This window comes from Chroicocephalus ridibundus, chromosome 1, assembly GCF_963924245.1.
Source record: "Chroicocephalus ridibundus chromosome 1, bChrRid1.1, whole genome shotgun sequence".
In the NCBI taxonomy this organism is placed as follows: domain Eukaryota; kingdom Metazoa; phylum Chordata; class Aves; order Charadriiformes; family Laridae; genus Chroicocephalus; species Chroicocephalus ridibundus.
The window spans coordinates 203,436,472-203,454,776 of NC_086284.1; the positions used below are offsets into that span (position 1 = coordinate 203,436,472).

The 18,305-nt window shown below is 46.0% G+C and overlaps 1 protein-coding gene across 1 annotated transcript in view; it reads left to right on the forward strand.

Moving 5' to 3' along the window:
• The window catches only part of CELSR1 (cadherin EGF LAG seven-pass G-type receptor 1), a 175,233-nt gene that overhangs the window by 94,336 nt on the left and 62,592 nt on the right, over positions 1-18,305 (forward strand). The window contains exons 3-5 of the mRNA XM_063323392.1: positions 416-638; positions 4,904-5,019; positions 8,070-8,158. Of these exons, the coding sequence (XP_063179462.1) occupies positions 416-638; positions 4,904-5,019; positions 8,070-8,158 (428 nt within the window). The remainder of the gene's footprint in view (positions 1-415; positions 639-4,903; positions 5,020-8,069; positions 8,159-18,305) is intronic.

The window sequence follows — 18,305 nt, forward strand, 5'->3', positions numbered from 1 at the left end:
CCATAATGAAACACTGCAACAATTTACACATATTTTGGTTGACAAGGGAGTGTGCAAGTTTTTAACTGGTGGCGTTACCTCCTCCCGTATAGATCTGTCACCAGCTTTGTATTTATCACCGGGTCTGGAAGCAGACAAGGAATCTGAAAACTGGGGCCAACGTTGTTGGATATTTGCAAGAGGATTGCTCAGCAAATCATACCCTGTGCCCCCCCTGAAAATTCAGACTCGAAAGACGATGAAGCATCCTTACCCCCCTGCAATTACAGGCTCGTACCTTGATTGTAGAGGGGGTCAGGTACAGAAGTTGGGAAGCAGCTTAAACCTTTCTCAGAAACACGTGAGTGGCTGAGTGTCACAGCTTGCTGATGGGGTGAGGTGTCACCTTCCCTGACGTCTTCTTCTCCCCTTGCAGGAGAGTACTGTGAGGTGAACGCACGTTCCGGACGCTGCGCTCCAGGGGTCTGTAAGAATGGAGGAACCTGCGTGAACCTGCTGATCGGGGGCTTCAAGTGCGAGTGTCCCCCGGGTGAGTACGAGCGGCCATACTGTGAGATGACCACCAGGAGCTTCCCACCACAGTCCTTCATCACCTTCAAGGGGCTGCGGCAGCGCTTCCACTTCACCGTCTCCCTCATGTAAGTCCCGGCAGGGAAGGGCTCTGTGGCTGGTGGCTTGTCCGCTTGAGCTTGGGGGGTGTGTGTTAAATATTCTCACCAAGTGAATTATCTATGTGTAGAGGTTACTCTGGGTGTTTCTGACACTGACTCCTGCGGGTGGAACACCATCGTGTTGTTTGAAAGCGTTTGGTTTCTGCCTTGCAGAGGATGCTGCTGAGGTGCTAGCTCCCAACCTTCCTCTGCTGCAAGGCAGGGTGGTGGCGCGGGGAAGGGGGTGGTGTCCCCCTCTCTGGCCACCTCTCAGCAGCCCTCCGCCGGAGAGGCGCAAGGCTGGGTGATGGGTTTGCCACCTCTCGAGCTTGTCAGGTGCTTTTCTAGTTGTGTCTGTGGCCTCCTGACGTCCAGGTGCAAGCTGCTGGTTCATGCTGCTTGTTTGGGAATGCTCTTCCCCTCTGCTTTTCCACTGACTATGAGAGGACCTGGTCTCCTCACAGTCACAGGTTGGTCCTCCTCAGGTCCTTGCTCTCTGCTGGTTCCCAGCCTTGAGCTTGGAACAATCCCAACTGTCCCAGCTCCTCACCTCACTCTTCTTGGCCTTTACACCCAGGTCCTGCTTCTGGTCCCATCCTGGCTGCCAGCCCCCTCCCTGTTGCATCTGCTCCAACATCTCCATGTTGGACAGTCTTTTCCTCGGCTGGCTGTCACTTTTCCCACGAGGACACTCGAGGAGCTCTTGGAGCTTGGGGAGCAATGGTGGCAGCTGTACTGTGTGGACCAGGGCTCTCCTCCCCTGGCTCACACATCCTGGGGAAAAAACCCTCTTCTAGAGAAGACTTTTGGGGTCAGGTCATAGCGTAGGGCTCACCTGCTGTGAAGCCAGAGCTCACGGTATGCACGTGTGTCTTCTCCCGAGAGGGTGCAGGTTTGCAGCTTCCCCATGGTTTATCCGGTCAGGATTGACCTTTGGTTCTCCCTCACGGTTGACTGTGAGTAAATAGCACAAAAATGTGTTAACCCTGACCCCAAAGAGCAGGGCTGGGGATTTGTTGATAGGTACAACAACAGCAACAATGACAGACATCTTTGTGTGTCTGTCCAGAGAAAGTGCTCCGGGAGGACACCACCAGGCACACGTCCCACATCCCCAGGCAGTTACCCAGGGTTTTACATCTATCAGGAGCCGGGCAGCTTCCTTCCATTTTATCCTTCATCTGCCTTAATCCCAAGGTCTGAAATTTTATGGAATCTTGACATTTTGGTTAAATCAGACAGTGCAGGCACAGTTTGCGTGTGATCATCTGAGCCAGGGAAGAGATGCGCCTGTGAAGATCAATGTAGAGCATCAGGTCTGAGTACACGGAAAAGCTGAGGAGCAAAAGGCTCTGTTGGACTTGTGAGACCTACAGTGAGTGCAAACAAAGGAGCAGTCTGGGCTGGCTGCCAGTGTCAACTACCTGCGCTACCCTTGGCTTGTCCCCACAGCCACGTGGTGTCATTTTTCAGGCTTTCAGGAAGAGATCTTTTGACATGTAGGGCGCTTTAAGTTAAAGAAGTGACTCAAATGCTCTTGGTAGCGGTTATTGAGAAACAGCAAACTACTGTAGCCAGGTATTGCTTACACCAGTTTTTCTTCACCGTCTTTAAAACCAAAATGGCATATTTAGTCGTGAGCGAAACGCTCCTCAGTCCACTCACTATGGTTATAAAAAGTCTAGACCATCGTGGGGTTCATCCCACACTGTCTGGGATAACACTTATCATAGAATCATGACACGTTTAACTTTTCATAGCTGAAGTTCACTTTTATTTGCACTTGTTATTTCTTCGGCTTTTGTTATCCTTCAATGCAGATGGAAAACATTGCATGAGGATAAGCAAGAATTAGCAGTTTGACTAGACAATGGTTTGCCATTACATATTTTGTGATTTGGGAGCATTCATAAAATCCCAGGGTGTCTAGCTTCCCTCAGCCTCAAGTGACTCACGACCTGCTCCTGGCAAAGAGCAGGATGTTTGCATTGTCCAGTCTCATAATTAAAATGCAATTTTTGAAAAAAAAGTGTTTAGGTTACCGACCAGGCATGACTTTCTGCACCCAACATTGTACATCTTCCTTGCTTCCTTCCAACGCTTACTACTCCTTCACTCCAAGAGACGCTGTCAGTGGAGAGGTTTTCTCACTATTCAAAATTCTCTAAGAAAGTGTCTTTTGTTTCCTATGTCCTGAGATGAAAAATATCCCTTTTATTAAATAACAGGATTTCTTTTCCCCGGCTGGTGATAACCAGACAAGTTGAAAAGCAATAGTGCTTTAACTATTAGTATGATACAAAAGATGCTTTTGATTAGTGTCAAAGGATGGAACTGAGCACACAGAGTAAAGAAATAGAAAAGGTAGTGTAATAAGTTAATAGTTTAACAATTAGAGTATAGAATTGTAACCGTATCAGAAAAAGATATTCAAACAGAACTAAGGTTCCTGTTGGTGCTGATCAAACTAAGTTTTTCTGCCCACTAAAGAAGCATCACTAATATTCTCATTTCTTTTCCTCGTATATATTCTGGAGAGATCTGATCAAAATGTTTTGGCGAAGCAGTTATCCACGGAAAAATACAGTCTTGGGAAATGTTTTACAGAAACTGTATTCCTTTGGATGAAATGTTTGATGGTGAAAAGTGAAAACTAAATCAGTGTTTTGATAATATTTAAGTACTTCAATGGTATTTTCTTAATTCATTTCGGTTGCCTTTTACTTCTATAATATTGTTTTATATTATCTTAAATAAATTCAGAAATAAAGATGTATTTCAAAACTGATTAAAAGCAATCAAAGCAGTAATGTAATATTTTTAGGGACTATAACAGATATTCTTTGGAATTTGTATTTTATTGGAAAATGTCAAAATTTGTACTTCTGATTTTTGAACGAGAACAATTCATTCTCCTTCAAAAACATTTTTAAATGTATGGAATAAAAATTCCCATTTCCATGTAGCTCATATTCAGGCTCCTGCTTCTGAAAGGTCCCTACTCGCTGTGATCCGCAACATACATATTTCTGACAAAAAACTTATTTTAAAAAATATTCTTTGGCTTTGACATTTTTTTTTTTTTGGTTTCAAATACCAGACCTTGATGTTCTAAAATACTGCTTTGTTCACATTCTCTGCATGCAGGTTTTGTTGCATTGCATGAGAATCTTGCTAGCAGACGTGACATGACAGGCACAAGAGTCATTTCTTCTGTCCGTGGAAGGCAGTTTTCATCAGCTGGGTTCAGCATTTGAGTCTTTTGTAAGAAAAGTGGGTTAATTTAAATCAGGCATAATTCCTGAAACTCAACATACGAAATCAAACTACACTGCCATTTGGAAACACAAGAAATTCCCATGGTTTCTCTCTCTTTCTCGCTTTATATAATATTAATCTTTGTAAAAATGTTTATGTAAAGTGGAATAATTTTTTTGCATTTCTAAGGAGATGAAAGCTGTGTGTAAATCCCCAAAGACAATAGGATTCAATTAAAAATGATAACATACACACAACATGCAGAAATTTGCAAGAAAAAAGTTCTGTGCTGACAAAAAAAAAACAAACAGGCTTTTTTAAAAGTGGGATTGCCTCTTTTTCTGCAGGAAAGGTGTGATACATCCCATATTAGAAGTACAAGAAAAATAAAAGCAAAAAACACCCATTGGCGCTGATTTAGTGGAATCATTTAAGTGTTTATTTTCCTTCCTCCAATTGACTGACCTGTTGATTGATGACCCCTGATCGTCTACATGGCGTTATTAAAGTAACTCTTATCTTTCTTTTCCTCTTGCCTCCCCATCAGGTCTTTTTAATCAGTTGATGACTCTCCCTGTGCCCTGTAGCATTTAGACAGCAAGCAGGCAGCAAGTATCTCCCCCTTTGATGTGTAAATGCTTTCTAGCTTTCCGACTGTTTGCAAAGTGTAGTAAGTGCTACTGTTTGGGGAGTGCCGGCTACTCACGCTGCGTCGTGCCTCTGCCCAATTTCATCCCTTGTGAGGGTCACCATCCACAGCAGATCTCTGCAGAGCGGATTCCTGCGATTTCCATCTTGCTTGCCTCTGTCGATTGTGAAAGAGCAGATTTATCCTGCGGCTGACTCCCCAATTTTATAATTTTCTGTCTGAAGAAAGATTCAAAGGCTTGTTTTACTGCTAAATACAATGCCGCCTTTCTTCTGGGCGACTTGACCCTCAGTCTTTAGTTCATAAGCCATTAAGCCTGAACTAACCCCTCGTCTCTGCGTTCTAGGTTTGCAACCAGGGAGAGGAACGCTCTCCTCCTTTACAACGGGCGTTTTAACGAGAAGCACGACTTCATTGCCTTGGAGATCATTGAGGAGCAGATCCAGCTCACGTTCTCTGCAGGTGAGCTCTTGTTGGCGTCGAGCGAGTCTGCTCGTGGTCAGGAGATCCTCTCAAGCTGTTTGGAAACGCACTTTAATGATTTTATATGGCTATTTGCTTGCCTCATTAATTGAGTAACATTGTACAGTGAACAACTGATGCTGGCTGTCGCAAAGTACTCAGAATGTAGCGGTTTGTGGTGGTTACGCTTTCTGTCATAGGCAGGAGCTTGTCAACATACCAGTTATAAAAGCCGGAGTTTACGACTGCTATAAAAGATTGGAGCTAGCCTGAAAGTTGGCCTCCGAGCCAATGTTTGCTTAAGCAAGACTTCATTTTATCACACTGTGATAAACGTCGTGTGGTTATCCATTTTTACACTACGCCATCAGTGAAGCTAGGTGCATAAATGTTATCTAAAAAATACACGCGAGCCAAAGCACAAGCTAGCAGACAAGTGAAAAATGCCCGCCGTTCGTTAGGGATTGCTGACAAGCAGTGCAGTCGCTTTTGTGCTGTAGAAGCACCTCCCCTTGGAAGAAGCCGTAAACAACACCGAATTTAGAAGGAGTTTGCTGCGGGCTCGTTGCTACGGTGGGCTGGGAAACAAGAAACGGAGGCTTTGTCATTTGCTTGTTTTCTGTGCTGGGACAAAGCCAGCACCTTTTGGTGCTTCTGGGAGCAGAGAGGGGAAGGCCAACAGGCGAAGCTGAGGGTGATGCATATCCCTGCCACAGTGGTCTTCTCCTAGGGGAGAATTTTCCTCCAGAAAATCAGCCCTGGCAATGGCAAAGCTCTTCCTGATGAAAGTGTGATCAGAAGAAACCCCTGCCCTTTCAGCCTCAGCAGATGGGTGTTTTTGAATTAAAAAAAAAGCCCAAGTTTCATCCAGAACCTCATGCCCAGTTGTGCTTATTGCTGTGGCAAGGGTAGCAGGTGAAGCTGTACAGCATGGTTGAAGCACACTGAAGCCACCAGGAACCACCCCCTGGCCTTCAGCAGGCTTGCTGGGGCTCTTGGTGGACCACTTGCGTTCCTGCTTCAGCCCAGTCTGTGAGTTTGGTGGGAAGGCTTTGGTGGCTTTACTAAATCTCAACAGGGCAGACGACCTCTAGTCGTCACAGGTTGAGGGGATGTTTTCCATTGGGACAGAAACAAATATCTGGGAAGGGCTGCTGTCCTGTAGGTCAAGTGGGGTTACGCGTAGGTCAAGTGAGACATTTGTAGCTCCGTACCAGGCGCATAACTCAGGAAATAATCCTGTTATTTCCCGTTATCCGTATTCAGGATAGACATGCGGGCTCTAGTCAACTCTCACTTTATTTTTGTGAAAAGTGAGACGCTGCAAGCAGTAGAGCAGTAGAAGCAGAAGGGACAGCCCACGCTGGTGTTGCACATCTCATCTCGCCACCAGGGATGGTCACTGCCCTCGGACCCCACGATAAATCCTATGGGACCCCATCGATTTACCAGCGATGCTTAAGTGCATATCTGGGCCCTTTGGGTTGAAGATATCCGGTTTCATTTCCCCTTTATTACCTCAAAGTTGTCCAAATTAGATTTCAAGGCAGGCTTTTCAATGGATTAGTGTAATGAAATAGCATGCTGCCGTCGGAGAGATGTGCTTTCTTCTGTAGCTCTGCTCCGCCTGTCTAAACTTGAATCAAATTGCTTGGAAGGCACCCTGAGGATGAATGAGAGAGAAATAAATTCTACTTGCACTTATATGCATTTAAATGCGGAGGAACTCCTTTAAAATACATGAAACTAAATTTAGATTTGCACTGCTGCACCTGAGAGCAGGTCTGGTCCTGTATATTTACAAATGGTATTTTCTTTGGAAGGAGAATGGTATATGTTTTATGGTTTTAAGTGGCTTTTAACGAACAGCACAAGTTTTGGACATCTGATCTGACTGTTTTACCTGTCGCAACAACTTTCTCACAGAAAGCAAAGCAAAAGGGTTGGAGACGGGTGATATTCCTTTTGCAGTAACTTGCTAGCTGAATAAAAAGCCCAATTTTTACTGCAGATTTTTTACCACTAAGTGATAAAAAACACCACATCAAGATGTCAAACACGCTAAACCGAAATGTGTATTGTTTAAATAACAGAAGTATGTAGGATGGGAGCTGAAGGAGAGCAGGGGACAAGGGAATAATACTTCACACGGGGTAAAGCATTTGTTGCTAATAGAGAGCTGAAAGTGCATTTTAAGCTCAACAATACCATGAACTTTGTTGGCTTACGGAAGGGAGTTATTTTTCCTGTGGTTTATTATGTAGAAATTTCCAGCCGTTAAAAAAAAAAAAAGAAAAAGAAAAAAAAGAAAGAAAAAAAAAAAAAAAGTCGAAACCTAGCAATCCCTTCTCCGTGCCAGGCCTTTTATGTGCTTTCAACACGAATGTTTATTTTGCTGCTACCTCGGAACAGATATGCCTGGTTACTGAGCTGGTTCTGCTGACTCAGACCTGGCTTAAACGCTTCAGCTTTCCAGTTGCAATGGCAAGGACTTGCTTTCAAATTTAAATAGTGAAAGGCCACCAATAATTTAATTAATCACTAGTAAAATTTTGCTGGGACCAAGGTTACCGTGGGTTTTATGCTAGCATAATATTTTGGATTTCACTTTTTCAGCTCTGATGAGGAGTGGGCTTCACTTCCCTGACAAAATATCCTGGCGCGATACTCATCATATTAAAAAACCCTCAAAGTGCTGCTTTTGGGCAGCAGAATGCAGAGAAAATTATGTACTTTTTTTCCTCAGTTGACCATTTCAGCAATACCTGTATGTACCCAAGGCGTCTGCTACCGCACTCTGCAGAAGCGTAATAAAAAATAACATTATTCACCTGAATGTGCCAGAAGCTATTTTTGTATTTGTGCACTGAAATAACTCCATGAAACAGGGGTTATTTACTGTCTCGCAGGACGAAACCCCGGATTCCTTCATGGTGAAGTAAGACGGCTACGTTCTGTGCCTGATGAGGGTCTCCGCGTGTTTCGGTTTAGTGCGGAGCGCAGTTTCCAGTGACGTTGACTCATTTTTTCCCTTCTGCCTGCCCTTGCAGGGGAGACAACCACTACGGTGGCACCGTTCGTTCCGGGAGGGGTCAGCGATGGGCAGTGGCACTCGGTCCAGGTGCAGTACTACAATAAGGTAAGACTAATTGTGCTGGCGATTAGCCTATTATTTTTGTAAAGTAATAGAGGCATGGGTCATCTAGCTCTGACCCGCTGTATGCAGGTGACTTGAATTTTATTTATTTAACCGGGCACATTGCTACAGCTCTGCACAAATGGTCCTGCTCTTGTTCACCTCGCCTGGGACAAAAATTCCCTCTGAGGGCTTCCGAGTTTTGTCTCCGGAAGGCAAAATCGGACCTAGTACGTCCTTTTCAGAAGTGCTACCAGGGAAACCTTCAAGTGCTCGTAACTATTTTAGTTTTCAGTTCTTTAAACCCTCACAAGTGTCAGTGTATCTAAAGCAACTGATTCCCTGATTTGGATCTTTTTAAACAATTGTGCAGTGCAGGAGCCTTCAGTGTAGTAACTACAAAGCAGTAGAGTGGAGTTTTCTGAAGCAAAGCAGAATTCTTCCCTATAACCATTTTTTGTGCGTAAAATGACCAGTTTAGCTCGCGCAAGCTTCTCTGGTTTGGAAAATTTGGTTATGAAATGGTTGATGCGTTTCGGTAATCAAGGGCTGTCTTACTAAATCATTTTTTTTGTCTGCTATATAAGAAGATACGCAAGAGAAGTGCAAAAAGCGTCGTTGCACGCAGTCCGTGGCGCTCAGAGGTGGGCCCTGGGGTCCCTGTCCCACAGCTGCGCCCTCGGTAGCTGTCAAGAGCAGGTTCACTTTGACTGAACCAAAGGCGGGGGCTTTGTGCAAACCAGCCATTTTGTGAAGAACCAAAAAAGCAAGCTTTTAGGGTGTACGGTGTCACTGTTTACAGATGGATGTCAGAGCTCTTCTGTAATCTATAATAAAAATTAGAGAATTCACTTAGTTACTGAGAAGCATTGCTTTTAAGTCTGACATGATAGCATTATGGGGGATCGCGTAAGGAAATAGAGGAGCATTGTTGGCTGTTAAAAAGGAAACAGGATACCGGTGTGGGAAGCTGAATGGAAGATGAAGGATTAATATGATCAGCAAGTTCTTTATTTCCCAGCGCTGCATCATTTCATCACAGTTTGTGTCGCAGTTTGAATGGGAGGATTAAAATTTTCTTTGGACTCCTAGATAGGGTCTCCTAGCCTAAGGGTATTTTATTGAGGAAATAAAAGCCTTTTTTATTAGTTATTTTATTTAAAAAACAACCACCATGCTTATTTTATCAGTTTTGTACTTAATATATTTAATATACTCCCTACGATCTGGAGCACAGAGAAGTAGAAGCAAAACTTGGTGTGTTGGCATGCATACAGCTGTGGACGCTCCTTACAAACTGCAACATGCCGTGTTTCCGTAGTCTGCGTATTTTTTAGTGGATCACTTGAGCAGAGTAAGTGGCACTTGCTGAGGCAGCGGAGGGACATTCCGGCTTTCCAGCTGCTCGGTGGACGAGGAGGGGAGGGCACAGCCACGGGGACAGCCGCTGGAGTGGCTCGCTGAAGAGCTGCCAAGCAGATAAGGGGCCCGGGCAGCCCCAGGACACTCTTTAAAAGGCAAAGAGATCTGTCACGGGTGTTAAAAATAAACCCCTGCCTCATTTTCAGGGCTTGCTGCTGTTCGAGCGGGCTGGTAGGTGAGCCGTGTTAGCAGCTGGTGTTTTCCTGTTGTTAACACGTGGCCCCGCCATCATTTTCTTCTTCTGCCCCAGTTTTTTGAAGGGAAAAAGCACGGAAGGAAACTCAGGGAAGAGAGGGAGAGCAGAGGGGCTGTGCCAGGAAATACCTCTGACTTCACTGCCTTTGCCACTGGCGTGACCTAGAAGTGATGCAAAGCAGGGTCACTGTGTGGAGAGCAGAGCTGTGCCCTTGCTGTCCGTGTTCGAGGCCGAGGTCATCACCTTCCCCTTAGCAGTATTTCATAGAACCATAGAATGGTTTGGGTTGGAAGGGACTTTAAAGATCATCTGGTTCCAACACCTCTGCCCTGGGCAGGGACACCTCCCACTAGACCAGGTTGCCCAATAGCCTCATTTATTCCAGAACGGTTAAATTTGGGCTGGCGGAGGGGAGCTCACAATACCGAGCAAACGTCAGAAGTAGGAAATGCTAACCTATATATATCTAGCGTGCTCTCAGGGCTTCCCAGCATGTCTGAGAACTGCCTGTGCTGCTCCGGCTCTGCGGCAGCGAGAGGAGGAGCGGGCGCTGGGGGGCAGCGGCAGCCGGGGGCAGCACTGCAGGGGCTGCCCGAAGGGCCCTGCAGCAGGATTAAACCTTCGCCTCAGCTGGTATTTCTTTGTAAAGCAGTTCCTTGGCTACTTCATGTTTTAACAAAGCTGGAAGAAAAGTTCCTGTGAGGAGGTTGAAAAGACAGAGATAATTTAGGGATTTGAGTTGTGCCAAGATAAATGGGATGCTATGTCTAAACTTGACATGGCTGAGACACGTTTGAATAACAGAGTACCCAAAACTCATGAGTTTGCTTAAATTATGCACTCGTATTATTTTGCAGGCACTGCATCCTTCCGCTCTTGCCAAAATCCTACCACACGGTTTCAGGTCCTTGTCCCATCACGGCTCAGCCCCTTTGCTGAGACACTGCACAGCCCCCCTGAGCAGGCAGAGCTCCCCCAAGCCCTCTCCCTCCTCCCTGCCTCTGGATCGTGTTTGATCCCCACCTCCAGCCCCTTCTGGACTCCCCTCCTTCCTCTCTGTCTCCGTCTCACTCCAGCATTTTGCAGCAGCACCCCATCCCTGGCGGCGGGGCCACAGGGACCGCCTCCACCAGCATCCCCCCAGGGCTCCTTGTCCCTTCTTCTGTTCAGCCGCTTGCCCTGGGAGCTTCTGGTCTTTGCTCCTTTTTAGAGATCTCTTCCCAATGCTGTCCATGGGAAGTGCATAATCCATCGTCCCAGCTACCCAAAGAGATCCATTTTATTCATTTGTCTATGTCTCGCATTAAAAATTCCTCAAAGAAGTGCTGCTCGTTCTTATCCCTCACTCATGTTGAGTTGCATCTCCCTCCATCTGCCTTTTTGCTCCATCAGCAGGTTTTCTTTATTTAATAATCACCTTTGCCTATCCATTGGTCAGTCCCTTCCCTGTGTCACTTCTGTCCTTTTTTTGCACAGCAAAACCCGTACAGACACTTTGAACTTTTTTTATCATTCACGCTCTTAGAGCTGAGTGCTGCCAGGCGGCTCGTCCTGCTACCGGGGTCATTACAGTTGTGCCCATCCTCTTTCTACCCACCACTGCGCCCTGGGGCAGTGACAGGCTTCTTCGAGCTGGGCCCTTTCCTCCTGCCTTGGAAACGTGAGACGTGTTGTGGTGCAGGTTGAAATAAATAGCAATTCAAAAAATTTCTGTTGTGCTCACAGCAAGCTGAGGTGCTCCCTTAGTTTCGTCCGTCTTTCCCAGTTCCTTCTTTGTTAAGCTTCTTCGAAGTATCTTTTTAACAACTAAGCTAGAAACTGTTCAGTTTCTTTCCTTCTTTCCACATTTGTACAGCATCTGTCAAGAAAAAAAAAAGGGTTCGGTCTTCTTTGGAACTTTCAGATAATGCTGTAGTGCACATAAGGAGTATTAGATTTCATGACAGCCGAGGTTAACTTTTCATCTTTAGTTTTTGAGGAGAGTGACGAACAGACTTTGGTACATAATCTAAATCACTTTCCTAGATGCGTTTTCACAGCTCTGAAGGCTGTTCTTGCAATCTGAGTTGATGATGGTCAGATACGAGCAAAGATTGAGTGGTTTTTGGCACCTGCAGCTCTGTGGATGATATTTGGCTGAGCGTGACTGGAATTTGGGCTCCAGGGGTGGGTGACGTGGATGCGGGGGGCGACTCTGGTGGGAAACCTCTGCAGCAGCTATTTCCTTAGCGTGGCACATGGTTCTGCAGCACCGTGGTGACGCTGCCATCCTGCGCAAAGTCAGTTTGGTAATGACGATAATGAAATAAGAAATAAGCCCAGAAGTGACTTCTGTAAATTATTTTCTGTACTCAGCTCAGAAGCGATGTGCTTGGTAATATTTATCTTTACTGTTGTTGAAAAGTGTTGTTTTATAATTGACTCCTTATCATGAGGGTCACCTGCCTCTTGGGGGCAAACACTGGAGCCTCGTTGGCAAGAGGTGAGTCCGGACGTGGCTTTGGGCCACCGCGTTTGCAGAGAAGCATCGAAACAGTTCTCTTATCAGCTCAAGTGTTTGATGCTTTCTTACAAAGCCTGGTATGTGCAGGCACTGTAAAACATTGCAATAATGACACGGATTGTATCAGGGGAGGAGGGGAAGCAGTGTCACTTCATGTACCATGTAGTGGTGGCAATGGGTGCTTCCTCCCCTGGTAACAGTTGGTATACTTGCTTTCAGTGGAGGTGCCTAAGGGGAAGTGCATGGACGTTGTACTAAGGAAATGTTGGCTCTGTATTGAATTTCTGGGAGGGAAGACACCAAGGGGAAGGAGTTAGTAGCTATAAGAGAGCGGAAGTGAACTAGGCGTGTTTTATAACCATTCTCTAGTTTCAGTTATACATTAAAAGTCTTGTCAGCTACCCAGTAGCAAGGTATCAGTTTACCTGTTAGCGATGGTACTTGCCATTATAGATGTTTGCTGACAGCGGGGGGAAAGCAGGGAGGGAAGCTGCTCACTGACTCTGTTAGCTCGAACAAGTTACCTTCTGGGATCCTGATCTCGCAGCCGTTAAAATCAATGGAAGGTATTAATTTAAAGTGGGCCTCCGTGTGACCTGCTTTCTCAGGAGGCAATAGATATTGATAAAAAATTCCGAAGTAGTGGGATCTGTTAAATTATTTTTGAAGGAAAGGTGGGAGAAGGGGGAAGATTTCAGCCTGGCGAATAAAACTGGTAAAAAATGGCATGAATGACCTGCTGCTTGTTCACAGGATAGCTGGCCTAAGGGGCAGCAGCGATGGGAACTGCCGTCTTCGCTTTGGTAACGTGCCTCCTCTCCCCACGATGAGAGCGCGGTCTTTGGAGCCTGCCGGAAGGAGTGACAATCAATAGCTTTAGCCATTCTGATATTTGTTCAGAATAGGAGTAAAACCACCAGGCTGTTTGATGATTACGATGCTTAGTATCAGTAATATCACATGGACTATATGGCGTTCATTGCACATACAGGATCGTGCGCGATTGTAAGCTGTGCTTGGGACAGGGATTTTAATGAGCCCGGTAGTGGGTGGTGTTTTTAATTAAGTGAAAACTTCAAGCAGCTCTCGCAAACTTCTGATAGAAACACAATTTTTTTCAGAATTTAAGATCTACCATCAAATTTATGTTAATGTTTTACCTGACTCATTACCTCAGGGTAGAATTCATCATTTGGCACAAGATAAAAATGTTTTACGTATGGACATGTTCCTTTAATTACAGAGGGCATGTACATGTATATTTATATACCGTGTGTCTTATATGTTACTTATACATATATGACATCAAAGTCGCTTAAGGACATTACCATTCTGTAGGTGGAAGCTCCTTCTGCGTTTGTTTAAGGGAGCACAGGATAATTTTACCTAAATGTCGAAAAGCCTGAGAACAGCAGAGAGAAACATGCTATCACTGATGTGCAGTACAGTCATTCTGGGGAACGGGATGAAGAAATCCCCGAATGACTCACAGAATGACTCACAAAAGTAAAGTGAGACTGGGCAGCGTGTGTGCGTGGGATTCTCCTCCGCGGTCCGGAGGTGCAAAAATGATGGGTGCCTCGGAGAGTGTCCCAGCTGTACTGGTCACTTGAGCCTGCAGGCTCCTGGGATGAGATATTCAGGACAAACATTACCCTTTTTCCATAACTGGGATAAGGTTTCTTCTCCTGTTTGAGACTCTTTCACTCCTTCCTTGCATGTCTTTAGACTGAAGAGTGCCATGGTGGTTGTTTCAGATGCTTGACTGTCTCGGCCATCCTTTCACAGGGGTTACAGTTAACAGGGACCTGCTGCTTTCCATCCCTGTGCACTTCCCACCCGGCAAAGCCCAGACCTGCGTTTAGCCTGAAGACAACCGCCAGAGAAAACAGGCGAATTCTTCAGTTAGAGATAAACTTAAAAGAAACGAGGGCTGCTTAGGGCTGATCTTCGGTGTGTTGTGAATTCAAAGCGCATTCTGCGTGCGTTGCTCTAAATCAGACTCACATGTGCTTTCAAAAATCTCCTGCCTGTGGTAAGTGATGGCTTCTCTTGAATTAACTGGCCTTCATCTGGGGCAAGTTGGAGCTTGAGTATCAACGAAGTTGGAGCTAATGCTGTAGAGATTTAGCTCTCAGCCCACTCACGCACTAGAATTTGCCAGTACCTTTCCTTCCTGGAGAGCCTGGGTCATATCCCTCACCCACCGGCTGAAAGCTGCTTCCAGGTGCCAGAACCCCCTCTGTTTCAGTGCCAAGACCCACGCTGTAATTGATTTTCTGTGCCTCAGGTACATGCTGCAGCTTTCCCCTTGTGCTGGCTCAGCCGGCGGGCAGGAGAGTGGCTTTCTCCCTCGCCTGTGGGTTCCTTGGACAAAGCTGATCCCAAAGGGTTATTTAACCATGTCTGTACAGCTGTGCTACGGCGCCAGCAGAGCTCACCATTTAGAGTCTGCGTCCGCAAATCCTCCATACCATGGATTACTAGTAGTGCCCCACAGACTGGTCGCTGGTGCCGGGCGGTAGCATACATCTGGGCAAAACCAGCCAGCTCCGTTTCTGGGGAGACCTCAGTGATCCCCAATCGCTTGTGCCGTCTAAGTGGCAGCTTTCCAGTGCTGCTGGGCAGAGCTTGTGTGCCCTGATGGGCTCTGGAGGGAGCTGGGGGCAGCTGAGGGTCTGGAGGACCCTCAGCTTGAGATAAAAATTGCAACGTTTACCTGGCCATTTTGAAGATGTAAAGAGAAGGTTGTTGAGTTTTGGGGGTTTTACCCCCATTTTCTAAATGAAACAGAAAAGTTAAGCCACTTTCTTTGCTAGAAAGGCTTTTCTTCACAGGTGCCTTCCAGACCTCCAGTCCAATGGCAGCTTCTGGTCTAGCAAGAGAAGGGTTGGACTTGACAGAAAGCCGGATGGACCCACTGAGCTCCCAAGGGAGACATGAGCTGGGGAGCAGCAGTCTCATGGGGCAGCACCAGAGGTGTTGGGAATGGGGAGTGCTCAGTGGTCAGCAGAGCCCACCAGCAGATGTGTAGGAGGCAGTTGCACGATGGAGCTAAAAGGTGGCACAAATTTGCCCTAGACACATGGTGTATCTTGCTGGAGAACCTGCTTCAGGTGACCACATGGCAAGCATAAGCTCTTGGGTTCAGTCTTGTACAACCCCTGCACTTGCTCATACTCTTACATGCGTTGTGCCTGCCACTCAGCGGAATTATCTTTAGGATTATCTTTATAGCAAATCTCTAACATTCATCACGGCCTTTGTTTTACTAGAGCCTCTGTTTTGATTCTGGGAGCCTGTGTTGCACGACTGCCCAGCAGTGGCCAAAGGCAGAGCACTTCTGAAGGACTTGAGGATGCGTATGCAAAACTCCCCTTTTAAAAATTCAGGTCCATCTCCATTCTCCCACCCAAGAGATGGCTGGGACCACATTTCATCCAGCCACTAGTCACTGGGAGGGTGACACAGCTGTACCATAGAAGTCAAGACCTACAGGGCTGCATGCTGGTGCGGTCGTGGGCACCTGGAAGCTTGATGACCACTTGCGTTCCCTTGCCGTGGGCAGGCAGGACCTGCCCTTTAATCCAAACGCTTGCATAAGCACAAGTGGCACGGGCAGTCGCAGGCGGTGGAAGTGGTGCTGGTCCCTGTTGGAGAGGTTAATGTAGCACTTTGTTTTGAAAAGGGTGGGATGAAATGCAGCAGCCTCTGACGGTCTGCTGCAGAGACAAGCACAAGCCCTGGAGGACGTGCCCCTGTGCCGGGTGCCTGCGGAGCTGACAGATAGGTTATCTCGTTTCCTTCTGAAAACACAGGCCCTCTCTGATGATGGCAAATTCACCTGTTATGGAAATATAGTTATTCTTTATTCAAGACGGATAATTGATCTCACCCCTTTGCCTATGGGGAGAAAAAAAAAAGAAAAGGTAGATATCAACATTTAAGTGACACTTAGATTGTAGCAACTGCATCAAAAGACATGGATGACACTGGTTGCTGCTTTCTCCCTATAACCAATTCTTAGAAGTTCGGGGTTCGTGGTGTCCCGTCCCCCCAAGATCTGCAGGCAAACAGGAGCATCAGGCAGCAGCTCAGCACAGGCTTCCCAGTGCCACCGTGCCACCACGCTGCCCCTTGGGTGGGAGGCTCCTGTTCCAGCATGAAAAGTGTGTTTGCTCAGCCCTCGGTCTCCCTGCCGAGCCTGCCAAGGAGGCTGCCAGCACCCCGGGTGATTGATGAGGCAGGCACATGCCTGCAGCTGAATAGGGATCCTTGGAGAAAAGCCACATAGCTGCCACCAGCTAGGCATAACTTCTAGTCATTGGACCCGAGGTGAAAGACTTTGCCCTGAAAGTATGCAGGACACCATCCGGTATCATTTACTTCTTAATCTGAATGGTCAGGAAAAGTGGTTGGCAATTAAATTCTTAGATGGGTATTAGGTATTATACCCTGTGCTGAGGAGCACCTCTCGCACCGGGACATGGTTGCCCCTGCCGAGTGCTGCGTTCTCTAACTCGGTTGGAGAAGACAGACCCCAACAGAAGTCAAATCACTGGAAATGCAATTAGTAATAAAGGCTGGGTATGACCTATGCAAATGTCTGTCACTCGTGACATCTGAGCAGACGCAATTGCAATCTGAGGGAGAATTCCTGAAGTTAATCCTCCCGGTGGCTTCCAGACTAATTTGTTAAGGGATTGAGGGAGATTTTCTAAATAAACAATGCAGTTGTTGAAGATTATGATAATGCCACTGTTGATCAGATGTGGGCATGGCCAGAGTTTGGATTTTGCTGGCTCAGAGTGACTTGCTGTGTTTACAGTGTTCATGATCAACACAGCCCGCTCTAGCATTGCTTGGCATTGTCTGGTAAAGATGCAGAACATTAATTGCAATCTTAAGCAAATCTGGGGGGCGGGTGGGCAGGACAGTGCTGTAAATACTGAAAACGTCGTTCAGTTAGGAGCAACCTACTTCTCTGGGCGTATTTTTCCAGGAAGAAATACAATTTTGTGGATCTACATTTCCAAACCTAAATTCATAATATCTCCAAGAAACGCCAATATAGTTTTTAAAGGCACTCTCAAGTGTGCAAGGCAGAAAGCGTATCAAAATTTAGTGCTTCCTCTTAAAACAAATCACTTATTCTTACTTAAGATTTAGCCATATTTCTAATTGTATCATTTCCTTATCACCCATCCCATAGTGAGTATTGAATATTTAATATTTAATAGCAGAAGGTACTGCAGGGTTGTGGAGGTCAGTGGTGGCATGATGAGGAGGCGTCAGTGGACAGTGCTAACTTCCAGCAGAACGCTGATGGTATACTTCACCAGATCATCAGTTTGTGCTGGATGCCTTTTCTTCTACAGCATTTTCATGGGATCAAGCGTTCTGCCGTAGCTTAAGCACGGGGAAGCTTGGAGGACACCAAAAACACAGAGAGCATGACCACAGTCAAGTCGTTAGCTCTAGTTTTGAGAACTTAGAACTTATCTGTGGTTACCTGTGGAAGTGCTGGGCCTCTTCACAAAGAAAGTTGCCAGGGTTTCTTCAGTTATATGAGGAAGAAAAGCAATTCAAGTGAAAAGGCACTTTCTTTGCTAGCCGCAACCAAAATTTTTAATGAGCATCCCGAGGGACATATATGTTTAATTTACTTTCCAACTCAAGAGGTCAGGGAGTTCTTACTGGATTACCGATATTGTTAGCCAGATGCAGGTTACAAATAGTTTTTCACAACTTTCGTACAAGATCTGTATCAGCAGATTATTGTGCTTTTGGGTGGGCTGGCTTTTATACTTACGAAGTAGGATGGTAGGTAGTGCGTGGGGGCACACATACAATGAGGGTACATGAGGGTATGACCTTAGAATCAGAGCTATGCATTTGCATCATTTATCCGTACTGTGTATTTTTGGTGCTAGTGGGCATGACTGTTAAAAAACAAACAAACAAACAAACAACCCAAAAAACGTAGCAATTAAAATTACAAGCGTCTGAAGGAGGGGAAAGAAATTAGA